The sequence below is a fragment of the Orcinus orca genome, chromosome 9 (genome assembly GCF_937001465.1).
Source record: "Orcinus orca chromosome 9, mOrcOrc1.1, whole genome shotgun sequence".
NCBI lineage: Eukaryota > Metazoa > Chordata > Mammalia > Artiodactyla > Delphinidae > Orcinus > Orcinus orca.
The window spans coordinates 13,263,690-13,279,952 of NC_064567.1; the positions used below are offsets into that span (position 1 = coordinate 13,263,690).

Here is a 16,263-nt window from a genome sequence, read left to right on the forward strand (position 1 = left end):
TAATCCTTTGTTACATTTCCTTCCAGTCATTTTCTTAGTGTGTGAGATTTTGAGTAGGAATAGATTCCTTCCCCCTGCCCCCTTTAAAAACATGTTTTACTCATATAGTATGCAAGCTTTTGGATCCTGTTCCTTTTGGCTAACATCACAACGTGAGCATTTTTTCCATTTAGTAATAGTCTTTTTTTTTTTTTTCTGCTGTGCTGCACGCATGCAAACCAGGGATCGAACCTGTGCCCCCTGCAGTGGAAGCTCAGTCTTAACCCCTGGACCGCCAGGGAAGTCCCAATAGTCTCTTTTTTTTAGCTTGACTTTTTAATTTACTTTTTAAAAATAACAGCTTTATTGAAATATAATTCACATATAATACAATTCACCCATTTAAAGTGTACAGTTTAATGGTTTTTAGTGTATTCACAGAGTTGTTCGACCATCACCACAATCAATTTTAGAAATTTTCATCACTCCAGAAAGAAACCGCATACTCATTAGCAGTCACTCCCCATTTTCCCCACCTACCCGCTTCCAACCTAGACAACCACTAATCTACTTTCTATCTCAATAGAATTGTAGTAGTCTTAAACGTAATTTAACTTGCTATATAATATTTCACTGAAAGCTGTATTATAGTTTATATTACCATTATATTGCTTGACATTTGAGTTATTTGTGATTTTCAGTATTATAAATAATATAGCTATGAACATTTATGCATACATTTTTCCATATTTAGGATTATTCTTTAGGATAGACTCCCAAAGTAGAGAAATGTTTAATCACAGAACCATAAAAAGAGAGACCCACAAAAAAACCTTCAGTCTCCCTCCCAGCTCACTCTATTAGCAAGTGTTTATGAAATTCAGCATGGTGTAAAAGAATAAAACAATTGCTGATCTTGAAGAGCTGAACAACACTAAAAATAATCAGCTAGAGTCTAGTTCTCGTCTAGATTAGAAAATGTAATATGAAGCCACAGTGATACTGTATAAGGAGCACCAGGCTTGGGCTCAAAACATAGACTCACTCCTGGCTCTACCACTTAAGAGTTGTTATATGTACTTAGACAAGTGACTTAACTTCCCTTGGTTTGATTTCCTCATCAGAAGAATGGTAGGAGCATTGACATTGACTTCTGCAGAGGTTAGAAACAAGAAGTGGCTTCTGGCCTAGCCAAGAACAGAGAGAAGGAAGAGTAAGTTTAAATGTTTGAGAGTTGAAAGAAGTTAGAACCTGACTTCTCCAAGTTTGGTGACCTGTAATACCTAAAAGAAACAAAAGGAGGTGTACTTTTTTACTTAAAAGAAATATTTACCTGAATTCAGATTTTTAAACCATATTTTCGCAGTATTAGCATATTTCATAACTCCCATAACTCCTACTTTTATGATTTATGGCAAACTCATAGTAACTTTTTCCAGAGAGGTGACTCTAGTAGTTATTAAGCATTAACCTGGGAGGGCTGACACCACTAAAACTTTATACACACAGTAGTTTAGTGTTCATATGCAAGATGGCCACCTAATTGTACTTTCTTGCTTTTTATCCTCCACAAAATGGTGAACCGAAAGGCAACATATGGAAGTATTTCCACACTGCAAGTGAGTGAGGGGAAACACATGATTTGCAAATATTGTCAAGTGAAAAATGTGTTTCCATCCTACGAAGGTGGCCAAATACATCTCTCTATGTAGGATTGTTCTGCAGGTGTGAAAAATCCTTCCTGGGTTTACGAAAAGTGAGAATAATAAAAATCTTTCGCTATCTCTGGCCTCAGGAGCATCAAAAAGTGTGGTCCAGTCTACAGCCTCAGGCTGCTCAAGCCACAGATTCCCAGTGGCTTCACTTGTCAGACAACTGACAGGTGTAGGTCAAGAAAATACTGATCAGGTTGTTCAAAGAAACTGTTATTGTCAGTAACTGGGTATTCATACTCACAGAAAGTCTTAAAATGACTCAGATTATGCTCTCGGTCTGGAGGCCATTCCTTAGAGTGAAAATGAGTCTTGCTGTTGAAGCCTGCCTGTGTAGGGACGATCTATGAAACAGCATCTTGGAGCATTTACACCTGGGCTTGAGGGACAGGAGCAACTCACTGTGTGCTGATAACACCTCCATCGGATTTCAGAGATGCTCTGAAAAATAGGAGCAGAGAGACACACTGGAGTAAAAGACTGCCTTGCAAAGGAAGCTGGCAAAGGAGAGTAGATCTGTTGCTGACTGACAATACCAGTAACAGGAAGATAAACTCTAGGGTTCAACTCTAAGCCTATGAATTCCCGGGGGAACTTATAAATGCAGATTCCGAGGCCCTCTTCTAGCAGTCTGATTCACTCAGTCTGGGGTGGGGCCAGCACTGCTCAATTTTAGCAGCTGTCCCTGCTGATTAAAAAAAATAATAATAACAGGGGACTTCCCTGGTGGCAAAGTGGTTAAGACTCCATGTTCCCAAGGCAGGGGACCTGGGTTCGATCCCTGGTCAGGGAACTAGATCCCACATGCATGCCGCAACTAAAAGTTCACATGCTACAACTAAGGAGCCCGCCTGCGCAACTAAGACCCGGCGCAAGCAGCTAAATAAATATTAAAAAAATAACAGCATTATTGAGATATAATTCACATACCATAAAATTCACCCCTTTAAAATACACAGTTTTTAGTGTTTTTAGCATATTAACTATAAGTGTTTTTAGCATATTAACTATTTTGTGCAACTATCACCACTAATTTTAGAACATTTTCATCACTCTCCTCCCCTGGAAAATCCGTACCTATTAGCAGTCAGTCCCCACTCCCCGTCACACAGCCCCTGGCAACACTAATCTATCAATACTTTCCATCTCTATGGATTTATCTATTCTGCACGTTTCATGTAGATGGAATCATGCTATATTTCTTTTGTGTCTGGGCTTTTTTCCACTTAGTATTTTTTTACAGTTCATCATGTTGTAGCATGTAATAGTCCTTTTTTTTTAAATGGCTGAATAATATTCCATTTGTATGACTAGACCACATTTTGTTTATCCAGTCATCTGTTGAGTATAAGAAAATGGTATATGTGTTCGCTTATTCAACAAACATCTCTTTTCTTTTTAAAAAATATTTATATTTAATTTAATTTTGGCGTGGGCTTTTCTCTAGTTGGTGGCGAGCAGGGGCTACTCTTCGTTGCAGTGCGCGGGCTTCTCATTGCGGTGGCTTCTCTTCTGGAGCACCGGCTCTAGGTGCTCGGGCTTCAGTAGTTGTGGCACGCAGGCTCAGTGGTTGTGGCTCGCAGGCTCTAGAGCGAAGACTCAGTAGTTGTGGCGCACGGGCTTAGTTGCTCTGCGGCATGTGGGATCTTCCCGGACCAGGGCTTGAACCCGTGTCCCCTGCATTGGAAGGTGGATTCTTTTTTTTTTTTTTTTTTTGGTGGTGCGCGGGCCTCTCACTGTTGTGGTCTCTTCCCGTTGCGGAGCACAGGCTCCGGACATGCAGGCTCAGCGGCCATGGCTCATGGGCCCAGCCGCTCCGCGGCATGTGGGATCTTCCCGGACTGGGGCACGAACCCATGTCCCTTGCATCGGCAGGCGGACTCTCAACCACTGCGCCACCAGGGAAGCCCCAACAAACATTTCTTGAACACGCTTATTTGAAGGGGGAATCTTCTGGGCTTAAAGCAGAACTCTAGAAATAGAAAGACTTTGGTCGTTACCAGAAAAGCCATTAACTTGGCTCTGCCACAGGCTTTACCTGGCGTGTGTACTGAGGACCTGGAGTCTGGTCGTGGTGTGCAGGCACTGTTTAAACATTTGGTCCGAAAGTGCAGGCTGTGATTTTGCCAAATATGGCCCCCGGATGTGGTTCTGAGGCAGCACGTAGCCTTTGGCTTCCGTTGTTACTCACCTGCTTCAGGATCCCCCATCTTGTTTCAAATGTGAAAATATTGCTGTTTTTGTGAAAATAGTCCACCCCAAAAGCTGTTATGTAAAGAACTAGAGTGGCCTGTTTTAACAATTATTTTTGTTTGTTTGAAGATAATGAAAATGAAGCATCAAGAGGCTCAGGAAAGAGCTTCACTAAGCAGTTAGACGCAGCAAGAGTTGTGTTATGTGATTGTGCACTGTTTTGTTTTGTTTTTTTCCTTCTCAACATATTTTCTGAAAACAAACACCTTCTGGGTATGCTTGCTAATAAGAAGAATGCTCAGGGAATTCCCTGGTGGCCTAGTGGTTTGGATTCTGGGCTTTCACTGCTGTGGCCCAGGTTCAATCCCTGGTCAGGGAACTGAGGTGCTGCAAGCTGTGCAGCCAAAAAAAAAAAGCTCAGTTGAGAAAATAACTATTTTTGTTCTACTGTAATTGTTATTGTTTCTTCTCAGTTTTGTTGCCTGCTCGTTACAAGCTGATAAAACTAAGTTATTAGAATCATTAAAGCTGAAAAGCTTGTAGGTTTTTTTGTTTTTTTTAATTTATTTTTAAAAATAAACAAAAATTTATTTTATTATTTTTGATTGCATTGGGTCTTCGTTGCTGCACGCAGGCTTTCTCTAGTCGCGGTGAGCAGGGGCTACTCTTCGTTGCAGTGCACGGGCTTCTCATTGCAGTGGCTTCTCGTTGTGGAGCACAGCCTCTAAGTGTGCGGGCTTCAGTAGTTGTGGCACATGGTCTCAGTAGTTGTGGCTCGCGGGCTCTAGAGCGCAGGCTCAGTAGTTGTGGCTCACGGGCTCTAGAGCGCAGGCTCAGTAGTTGTGGCCCATGGGCTAGTTGCTCTGTAGCACGTGGGATCTTCCCTGACCAGGGCTCAAACCTGTGTCCCCTGCATTGGCAGGTGGATTCTTAACCACTGCGCCACCAGAGAAGCCCTTGTAGTTTTATTTGCAACACAAATGAAAACCACTCAAAGTTTAATTTTATTAGTATGTAATCATTTATGAACTAAACTGTATTTTTCATTCAGTATTTCAAGTCTGACCATTTTATGAATCAAGTTATGTATCATATACATTTACTTATATTTCAGAACTAACATACTAGCCTTAGAACACTAAAGGGCACTGGAAAATTATAGTTATGTATTCCCCACTCCACCTCCTCCCCTGCCCAAATTTCATTGAATATACTTATACTGTATTTTCAGTTGAGATATAATTCACATAAAATTCACCATTTAAAAGTGCACAATTGGGCTTCCCGGGTGGCACAGTGGTTAAGAATCCACCTGCCAATGCAGGGGACACGGGTTCAAGCCCTGGTCCAGGAAGATCCCACATGACGCAGAACAACTAAGCCCATGTGCCACAACTACTGAAGCCCGAGCACCTAGAGCCGGTGCTCCAGAACAAGAGAGGCCACTGCAATGAGAAGCCCGCGCACCGCAACGAAGAGTAGCCCCCGCTCGCCGCAACTAGAGAAAAGCCCGCACGCAGCAACGAAGACCCAACGCAGCCCCCTCCCCAAAAAAAGTGCACAATTTAGGGACTTGTAATGTATTCACTGTGTTGTGCAGCTATCATCACTATCTAATTCCAGAACATTTCTATCATCCCCAAAAGAAACCTTTACCTGTTAGTAATCATCCCAATTCCACTTCCCTCTATGGGTTTACCTATTCCGGACATTTCATATAAATACAATCATACAATATTCCTTCTGTATCTGGCTTTTTTCACGTAGTGTGTTTTCAAGGTTCAGCCATGCTGTAGCATGTAATGGTCCTTTGTTCCTTTTTAAGATTGAGCTGAATAACATTATACTATATGGCTAGACCACATTTTGTTTGTTTATCCATTCATCCATTGATCGACATTTCCAGATTTCATTTTTTATTTAAATCACTGGTTTTGTTTTATGATTTGGGGAAAATCAGTTCTTCCTGCTCCCACCCCCACCATGTCCTGTGGCTTAAACATGTCCAGGGTTTTTTTATAGCAGTGCCTAAACCAGTACTATCCAAACTTCTTCTTGTAAGTGACCTTGATTGCAAAATTTCTGTAGACCATGTATCACCTCCCTGTTCCCAACATAAAAACCCCACCAGAGCTAATAGGAAGAAGGTTATTACTGTTGGTGATATCAACAATCCATGGCATCCTATATACTTTTTTTTAAAATATCATAAATGGATAATTAATGCCCAGAACAAAATATGAACAATGCTTTATTATAAGTAGAAGCACTCTAAGAGGCCAAGCCTCAGACCATGAGTAGCTGTCTTACTGGGCTCCTGGTATTTAAGACTATGCTAGCTTCACCAGGTGGTGTTTCCTGCCTGCCTTTGCTGGTTCCTCAAATGGCAATGGAGGGAGGAGAGCAGGCAGGCATGGGCCAGATTCTAAAGGAGTTACTATCTCCCCGCTGGCACTCCTCGCTTCTCTCCACACAGGGCTGCTCCCCTCCCTCCTTCAGGCACTCTCAGGCTCTCCTGTAAGAACTGCTCTCGGGGAAAAGATCTGATATGTCAACTGCCTCCTTCCTACTTGTGGAGAAACACTTTATATCTGTTTTTAAATCTTGACCCTTTTGGGGGGAAATACTTGTTTTTAAATTAATGATCTCACATTTAGTACCCCAGGCCCCTTTAAAAAAATAGTGTTTTCAGAAATCAGGCTGGAATTTCAAGCCTTAGTGGGTAAACTTGAAGGAGTCACAAAATAATATAGCATTTTGATCTAGTACTGTCAGTCTGGAGCAATTAAATTTTCTGTGGGCTTTTAAGACTGGCCAGAAGCATCTCCTATAATCTGTCTCTTTCTCTCTCTTGAAAAAGTAAAAAGGTAATTCAGAGAAGTAATTAGGAGTAACATGTTGAGATGTTAGAAGGGAGTTCCTAACATTAAAAGCTGAAAAGACCCTCCCACCACTTCTTTTTTTTTTTTTTTTTTTTTTTTTTAATTAGATATCTTCCTGGACTGGGGCATGAACCCGTGCATCGGCAGGTGGACTCCCAACCACTGCGCCACCAGGGAAGCCCCTCCCACCACTTCTTAACTTCACCTGATCCCTCCAATCAACTTGACATTGATTTCCAAAGAGAACCTTTGAGTCAAGAACAGATTTTACAGTATTCACTTTAGCAAGAAGAAAAACAAAACTTGATTATGGGCTAGACTGATAAACATAATCAGCTATAGATATCGGCATTTACAAAATATCTTCTTCAATTTGTAAGACAGTTTAAAAAACTTACGGGAATGTTTGAATATTCAAAAAACATAGGAACTTTCATGGACCACACTTTGGGAAACAGCTCCATCTTGTATTCCCAGACCTATAAAGTGATAGAGAAGTTTATCTTGGTAATTTACGTCACAGAGTTCTCCCACCTAGCAAATTAGGCTAGGCTTGTCACCTAATTAATGACCTTTAAACATCAGAGACAAAAGGGAAGTGTCAAAGTTTTGTGGGAGCAGCATTTTCCATTCTTCTGTGAATTTAGAAATGTTGGTGAGCTGATTGCTGAGTGTGCCTTGGGTTCTATGCCCCCTCAGTTCCAGCCCCTTAAGCCCACTTGAACTTGCTTCTCAGACTGTGGTATCAGCTGTTTCTCTAGAGACTGTGGTTTTCAGACTGGAAGTTATTACTGCCTGATGGGAATCAAGTTCACTTAAGTACCATGTTGTTTAAGTGCTTCTCGGGATCTTTAACCTCAGAGTTCATCCATGGTTCTCTGTGCATTAGACACAGTGCGCTTTGTGCTTTTTGAAAAAGCTATGGCTTCCTAGGAAGTATAAGGAAACCGTTCCCTTGAGGAGAGAGGGGGTTATGGGGCTGATCGTGACCCAAGCACAGTCCCGGTGCTCTCCCCAGGGGCAGACATCATGTCTTACTCATCCTTGAGTGCCCAGAGCATTCTGCACAGGGCCTGGCACCTATTCAGAGAGCCAGTGAAAGAGGATGCCAGCTCGAAAGAAGAGGGTGAGTGGGGAGAGTTGCTGCTCACGCGGAGCAAGGCTGCATCTCTGTGGGCTTGGTCTGTGTGGAGGCAGAGTGCAGACGTGCGGAGAGCAGCGGGGAGTGGATGCTACCCTTGAGTCCCATGGGGCCTCTGCCAGATGCAGGACAGAAGAGCAGTGTCTGTCAGCCCAGCTGCATAGAAGGTTCCAGAAGCTTTGCTGAGCTTAGGAGAGGGGCAGTGAGTTCCTTCCTGTCCCTGAAAGGCCTCTCAGGGCTCTTTTCCCTAATGGAGCGGAGAGACCTGGGGCCTGGCTTCTTTGAAGAACTGGGCTTGCTTTCAACACTGACATACCCCAAAATGCAGGGTGCCGCTCACTGGAAAGGGGGACAACCGGGTTCTGTGGGCAGGCCCAAGCTCCGTCCTTCTCCCACAGTTTCTCTAGAGGTTTTTTCAGCTCGCCGTTTCCTAACCTCCCTCTTCTTTAATTTGTTGCCCATGTTCACTCTTCTCTTTTTCTTTCTCCCTCTAGCCTCCCTCTCCTTGTCCCCAAGAGGTACATGCATGTCTTAAAGCCTAGCCCTTTGATTTCTTGGGGGGAGGGGTTGCCTAGGCCAAGAAACGATCATTAAAATACCTGCACATCCTAGTAGTTAGAAAACTACTAGTCAGGTAAACCTTCCTGAGCGAGGGGATAGGAATCCTGGAAGCTTGAGGAGGAGGTGGGAGAGGGATTCCTGGGAGGTTCAGTGGAAAAGACGTGAATCTATGTACAGGGCTCCAAAGACAGTGTGGGTTTACACCCAGCATGGGGGCAGCAGAAGAGTAGAGTAGCTCTGGGTAGGTATTTCCACTTTAGCAGGTGGTTTATTTCTTGTTTCAAATAAAGTAATAGTTCTTCTCTTCTTTAGGGGCTGTTAGCTCATCACATGTTCTTACAGAGCCTTGAAAAAGTGTCAACTTGTGCTGGTATTTATGTTTTAGTTTCTAAGGTTATACGTTTTCTTAAAAATTTTGGTTACATTATCTAAAAGACACACACACACACACACACACACACACACACACGAGAAGTGCTGGCATGGGGTCTGAATCTGGGTGGACCTCAGGATTCTGTGCCTTTGACCCAACCCCTTCCTGGGTCAAGGATTCTGTATGGTGCATCTCTGTCACCCTCTACTCCTGGGTGGAATCCACCAGAGATAAATAGTTTGGGGTGTGGGCCCTAGAGTTGCTGCCATGGCTCACTGAGTGTGCATCCCTGTTCCCCCAGGCGACTTGGAGCTCCTCTCGGTGCTGACATGATGACAGTGTGCAGGCCAGCCAAGGGCAGCCACAGCCAGACTGAAAACCTGGGCCACAAACTGGCTGACAAGTAAGAACTTTTCTCCCCCAGGAACGCAGAAGTTGGCCCGGATTCTCAGTCTCCTTCCTTTTTCCACTGCCTTTCCCTCCTCACTAACCCTGCCTCCCTGAACTAAGGAGGCATTCTTTTCCAAGTCTTGGTGGTGAGCCTCCTGTAAATCATCTCCATGCACTGCGTTCAGTCAGCAACCCAAGACCAGAGTGGTCAAGGAAAGGCCTTCCTGGTGCCCAGTGTTCCACTTCAGGCCCTATCCCCATGTATGCCTTCCAGTCCAGGGTTTATTTTTCTAACTACTAGGATGTGCAGGTATTTTAATTATCGTTGAGCCCTAAAGCTTTGCAGCTGCCTCTGTCCACATAGCCTGCTTTATATTAGAAGGGTTGTTTTCTCCCCAGATGGAGCCCTTTCCTCTGATACCCTGTCTCACATTCTGCAATAGAATTAGCAATTGCTGAGCTGTTCACAGATCACTGAGCTGTTCACAGCTATGCATCCCAGTCCAGAGCCCCTTCTGGGGCCACAGAATCCTGGAAACAGGAACTCGAGAACTTCTTGGGTACAGCAACCATGTGGAGAAGGCACTCTGCCCCTGGTTTCATCATCCTTGCCGCTCTTGCTTGAGCTTTGTAATTCCAGCGTGGTTTTCTAGCAAGCTAGCCTTTCTCCTCTTCAGCTTTTAGATGGGGCCTCAGTGATTGTGAAGCTGCTCCAGATGTCTGGGATCTTAGACAATAACTACAATCATTATAATAACACTAGTTACCATTTATTGCCATCAAGACTTACAATGTGTGCTGTGCTCTGGGCACATTACATATATTAACACAACCATTCATTCATTGACTACCTACTATGTACTGGTCACAGCAAACAAGATAAATTTGGCCTCTGCACCAATAAAATCCAGTGTTCTCATTTTAAAGTGAAAAAAAATGAAGCCAAGGTCCACACCCAGGTCCCTCTAACTCTAAAGCCATATATTTATCTACTGTCAATATTTTTTAACAGTACATAGGATATTTATGATTATATATTATATCAATTCTCACTAAGTGTGAACTAACCTGAATTGTGTTTTTATGTGTCCTGTTTCTTCATCTTGCCTCTAGCACAATGAGAGCAAGGACTTAAATTTCTGTCTTTTGAACTCTCAGTAAAATAACAAACTGGTTCTGACTAAAATTTGAATTCATGCTAATATCCTCAGTGGTGACAGGACCATTACAAAAGGGTTTCTTTTTTGTAAGCGCTCTGTTATGGATGCTAATTGATTATTTAAACAAGGAATTCTGCTTTGATAGCCATATTTAACATATGAAAATTTGTTTGCAATTTCACAAGCTTCTGGTTTATGCTGAGCAACCAAGAACAACGACATCATTTACATGTTAATGTCCCAATCCTGGGAGAAGTCTTTACATAAACAACCGTTAGTCTCTGGAATAGAAAGCTAGCTAGTAACAGTATGCATGAAATTGCTAATTATTCATCCTTCACGTGAACCTTAACTGGAGTTTCCATATAGTCAGATCTATATATTCAGAAAACATGCACCATGAAGTCGGTCCATGCATGTTTGCTAATCTTGGCACATTTAAGGTCCCTGTGCTCCGTCATGACCTTTGCTGGTGGACGAATGCTTTGCATTTCAAAACACAGATACTCCCATTCTCATTAGAATAGCTTCAAATGTTCTGTTTTTCTTTCAAAATAATTTTTAACATCTTTGTGGCACTAACTCATCTCCTAAAGTCACGTATGGAGGCCTATATCCCCCCACGTACGTGCTAGGCCAGAACTTTCTGCAATGATGGAAATGTTCTTCTGCATCCAATACAGTGACCGTTAGCCACACATGGCTACTGAGTACTTGACATATGGCTGCTGCAACTGAGGAAGAGGAGCTTTAATTTAATTTGATTTTAGTTCAAATAACCACATGTAGCTAGTGGCTACTATATCGGACAGTGCAGTTCCAGGCTATGCGAGAAATCTGAATCTGCTTGTTTACTCACTTATTCACTCAACAAATATTTATTGACCACCTACTCTGCCGGATGTTGTTCTGGGTGCTAGGGATGTAGCAGTAGCCAAAACAGGCCACAGTTCAAAACAAAACAAAACAATCCCTGTCCTCACGGAGAGACCAGTCTAGTAGGGCTCACATTCTAGAGGAGGTTCCATTCAAATGCAGCCAACATTCTAGAGGAGGTTCCATTCAAATGCAGCCAATCATTGTGGCTTTACCCACTCAGATCAGGACAATTTATCAAACCCAGTATTAGGAAAAACTTCATGACTTGTGGCATTGTTTTAGTCGTTCCAAAAGATCATCTGTTGGTATAATCTTCTATCTCATGAAACTTCTCCTATTTTCATCAGGGGAAAAAGCAAATATGGGACTTCTCTAGTGGTCCAGTGGTTAAGGCTCCACGCTCCCAATGCAGGGTCCCAGGTTCGATCCCTGGTCTGGGAACTAGATCCCACATGCCGCAACTAAGAGCCCACATGCTGCAGTGAAGATCCCGCACGTGGCAACTAAGACCCAGTGCAGCCAAATAAATAAATACATACATACATAAATAAATAAAATACTAAAAAAAGCTAATGACAACTACCATTTACTGTACACTCACACCATACTAGATGCTTTATGTGAGCTAGCTTATTAAATGTTTACAGCCACCCTGTTAGATATGTTTATTATTCCCATTTCACATATGAGGAAACTGAGGTTTAGAGAAGTTAAGCAACTTACCCAAGGTCACATAGCTGGTCGGTGGTTGAATTAGGATTTAAACCCAAGTCTATTGGACTCCACAATCCAATAGCTCCTTTCATTTCACCGTGCTGTCTCCCCAAGAAAAACATAAAGTGATTTTTTTAATGGTGGTTTCAATGTGTGTGGCTTGCAACTAGTATGTAACATTTATATCTAAGTTCTACTATATCGGACAGTGCAGTTCCAGGCTATGCGAGAAATCTGAATCTGCTTGTTTACTCACTTATTCACTCAACAAATATTTATTGACCACCTACTCTGCCGGATGTTGTTCTGGGTGCTAGGGATGTAGCAGTAGCCAAAACAGGCCACAGTTCAAAACAAAACAAAACAATCCCTGTCCTCACGGAGAGACCAGTCTAGTAGGGCTCACATTCTAGAGGAGGTTCCATTCAAATGCAGCCAACATTCTAGAGGAGGTTCCATTCAAATGCAGCCAATCATTGTGGCTTTACCCACTCAGATCAGGACAATTTATCAAACCCAACTAGTATGTAACATTTATATCTAAGTTCTAGCAAATCTGAATGACTAGTTAAGAACAATAACCTAGAATTCCTGCACTCAGTGTTTGTCTTTCTTGTTCAGGGTCAAGGTGGAAGGTCCAAAGGCTGGGGAAGACCCTCAAAGGCAGCCGTTTAGGTCCTCCATTCCTTTCCTAGAGACTGATCAGGACTCACCCTTCCGAAGAAGCCCGCTGGAGAGCCTCTATAACCTGATGCTAGAGCCAAGAGTGGACTGTTTTCAGCAGAACATGTTCAGCTCAAATATGATCATCAGCGACCCAGCTTCAGATCTCGGCACTAAAGGAGCCAGCAGGGCCGGCAAGAGGCAGCTAAGCAGTGTTCAGAACCCCTGCCCTCCCGCCCGAGGCGGGGCCTGGCACAAGTCCCTCAGCATAAAGGACAAGATATCAGAATGGGAAGGGAAAAAGGAGTTGCCCACTCCTGCCCCTGGCAGGAAAGCAGATGGGCAAGAGGATTACCTGACGTCATGTGTGATGGAGAGGAGAAGCAGCGATGGTTCGAGGACTCGGGTCACAGAGGCTCAGAACGGAACAAGGCTGGACGCAGAGAGTAGAGAGGATGAGAGGAATAAAGGGGTAGTGAAAGTTGGGGCACAGGATGCAGAGCAGAGGCAAGACCTGAGCCAGCCAGCCCGGGAGCTGGCTCCTAGCTTGGGAAGAGGCCGGGAGCCCAGGCTTGGCAAACAGCGCTTTCAGAATGATAGCCTGTCTGTGCTGAAGCAGGTGGAGAAACTTGAGCAGGCTCTGAAGGATGGGTCTGCAGGGTTGGATCCCCAGCTACCTGGCACCTGTTATTCCCCACACTGCCTGCCGGACAAGGCCGAGGAGGGGCCCACCCTTCCTGAGAACCGTGGGGGCGCGAGTGTCTCAGAATTCAGGGCCCACCGCTTGGACCTGGAAGGCAGGGAGCCCGCCCCTGAGGCCACAGAGGAAAGGAAGGGCTTGTGCGGGAGGCCCTGTGACCAGAGGCTGGAGAGTGTGTACAGGGGCTCGGAGGACTCCCCCACAAGACCCTTCATCAACCCCCCGCCCAAACCCCGGAGAACTTTCAAACATGATGGCGAAGGGGACAAGGATGGGAACCCAGGCATCAGCTTCCGGAAAGATAAAAGGAACCTGCCTCCTCTGCCCTCTCTACCGGCCCCGCCCCTGCCCTCCTCTCCCCCGCCTTCCTCTGTGAACAGGAGACTGTGGAGCGGGAGACCGAAGGCCAGTGCTGACCACAGGTAGGTGACTGGTGGCTGTCAGCTGGAGCCCTTTAGGCCGCACTGCAACTGTCTGTTCTCAGCCTAATTATTTATTTTATTAAATTGTTGGATCTTGTAGTTAGTTGAGACTGTTCATAGCTTAAGATGGTTCACTGATTAAACCTGAAAACGTAACTGTTACAGGTGTTTTGTATTAGTTCCTTGTCTTCAAAAAAGAGTATTGGCCTTGAAAAATCACCCTTTGAATGTGATGAGTGCTTGTAATTCAGACAGTAACCAAGAGTTAAATGAAAACTTGTATTGACACTGGCCATCTACTAATTGGTGCTAATTGATGTTCATTCTGCTACTACCATCCCCACCTGGTGCGTGGTGCCGGGAGTCTTTCCCAGCTCTTCCTTTCATGTTTTTTCTTGGTACGGGCTCTAGAAACACACTGCCTGGCCTACCCTGGCCCTATCATGGTCTATCTAAGTGACTTTGAACAAGTTACTTAACCTCTCGAGGCCTCAGTTTTCTCATTTATGCGTATAGATGCACACACGGTAAATATTTTATAATATTAAAATAACACCTTAGATAATAAAACATGTGAATGCTTGAAGGTAAAATCTGTGCTTTGGAAACAATTTCTTTTCTGTTTTGAAACCTAATTTCTTGTCTATTTCTGTAATGTGCTAATTGGTTTGATACCTGCTAATCTGAAAACCAGCTACTGAGAAAAACTCCTCTGAGCAGTTGCCTGTACCTGCTGTCATCACTTCTTCCCCTCCTGTGTTTATCTTGACTCACTGCAGTTGGGCTTTTGCCACTTATGCTGGAACTGCTCTAGGCCGAGTCACCTACCACCTCCATCTTGCTAAATACGGTTGCCAGTTCTCTGTTCTTTCCTTGATTGACCTCTCTTAGCATTTGAGAACCAACTTGACTCGCACCACCTTGAAATACTATGTTCACTAGGCTTCTAGGCCACCAGCTTTCCTGATAGCCCTACTTCACTTGGCTGCTCCTCCTCAGCTCCATTTTCCTCTCCCTCTACATGTCGGAATAACACCCCCCAATCCATCTACACGCCATCCCGGGATCATGTCAGCTCTCCTCCATTTACACTCACTCCCTTAAATGATCTCACCCAGTCCCATGGTTTTAAGTGTCAGTTACATGCTTATGATTCCCAGATATATATCTCCAGCCCTGACTCTCCCCCAGCCTCAGGTTTGTATAGTCCTCTCATGCTTGGGTCTCCATTTGGTTATCTAATAGCTTGGACTTAACACGTCTAAACCTAAATTCTCAATCCAGGCCACTACTAACGGTCTCTTCCCAAAATAGATGCTATCTTATTAAGTGGTATCACCCTTTATTTTGCTTACGCCAAAAACCTAAGAGTCATTTGTGATTTCTCTCTTTTTCACATACCCCCAATCTAATTCATCAGCAAGTCCTTCGGTTCTAGTTTTAAACATTTTCTTAAAGCTGACTACATCTCCTCCACTGCCACCACCTTAGTCGTTTTGTATCCACCCCCAGCGTTCTTCTCCTCAGCAGCCAGAGGCGTCTTCTAGAAATACAGATTTGATCATGTTAGTCCCCTGCTCAACATGGTCTGTCAGGTAGGATTCTTTGGGTGCCAGAAATGTAATGTCTTATGTTCTCTTACAGGGGAAAAAAGTTTGGGTATTCTAGAATTTCTAGAAACACACACACATATATATTATATCCTTTAAAAAATGAAATCATGCTCTATATCGACTGTTTTTTACTTAGGATCTCATTGAGATATTTCAGTGGTTCCACTTTCCTTTTTTTTTTCACCTTCCTTTTTTAACTGCCATCTTTACAGCACCTGGCTAAACCATATTTTATTTAGCCATTCCCCTAGTGATTTACACCTAGGTTGTTTCCAGTTTACAAATAACGCTGTGATGAACACAGTGTTGTTGTGTGACATTGGACAAGCTCCTAAATTTGTCTGAGCCTCATTTTACTGATTTGTAAAATGGAGATGTATAATTATCTCCATGTGACCACTTCATAGCTTTGTTGTGAAGATTGGATGAGTAAATATTTGTAAACATAAGTTAAAACAGAGCCTGGCATATAGTAAATGATCAATAAATGTTAGCTGTTATTTTTTTCTTGCTCTATTCTGTTTAATTAATCAGGGTACCTATTTCTTTTCTTTTTTTTAGGATGTTGGGGGTAGGAGTTTAGTAATTTATTTATTTATTTTTGCTGTGTTGGGTCTTCGTTTCTGTGCGAGGGCTTTCTCTAGTTGTGGCAAGTGGGGACCACTCTTCATTGTGGTGTGTGGGCCTCTGACTATCGCGGCCTCTCTTGTTGCGGAGCACAGGCTCCAGACGCGCAGGCTCAGTAGTTGTGGCTCACGGGCCTAGTTGCTCCGCGGCATATGGGATCCTCCCAGACCAGGGCTCGAACCCGTGTCCCCTGCATTAACAGGCAGATTCTCAACCACTGCGCCACCAGGGAAGCCCAGGGTACCTATTTCTTT

At 43.7% G+C, this 16,263-nt stretch overlaps 1 protein-coding gene across 3 annotated transcripts in view; it reads left to right on the plus strand.

Annotated features, from left to right (window-relative positions):
- DENND2A (DENN domain containing 2A) overlaps positions 1–16,263 on the plus strand; it is a 103,823-nt gene that overhangs the window by 17,144 nt on the left and 70,416 nt on the right. For 2 of the 3 annotated variants that reach the window (XM_049715070.1, XM_004272135.4), the window contains exons 2-3: positions 9,143–9,244; positions 12,606–13,769. In XM_049715070.1, coding sequence (XP_049571027.1) covers positions 9,171–9,244; positions 12,606–13,769 — 1,238 coding nt within the window. In that variant the 5' untranslated portion in view covers positions 9,143–9,170. The remainder of the gene's footprint in view (positions 1–9,142; positions 9,245–12,605; positions 13,770–16,263) is intronic. The other variant, XM_049715071.1, reaches the window with a different exon arrangement.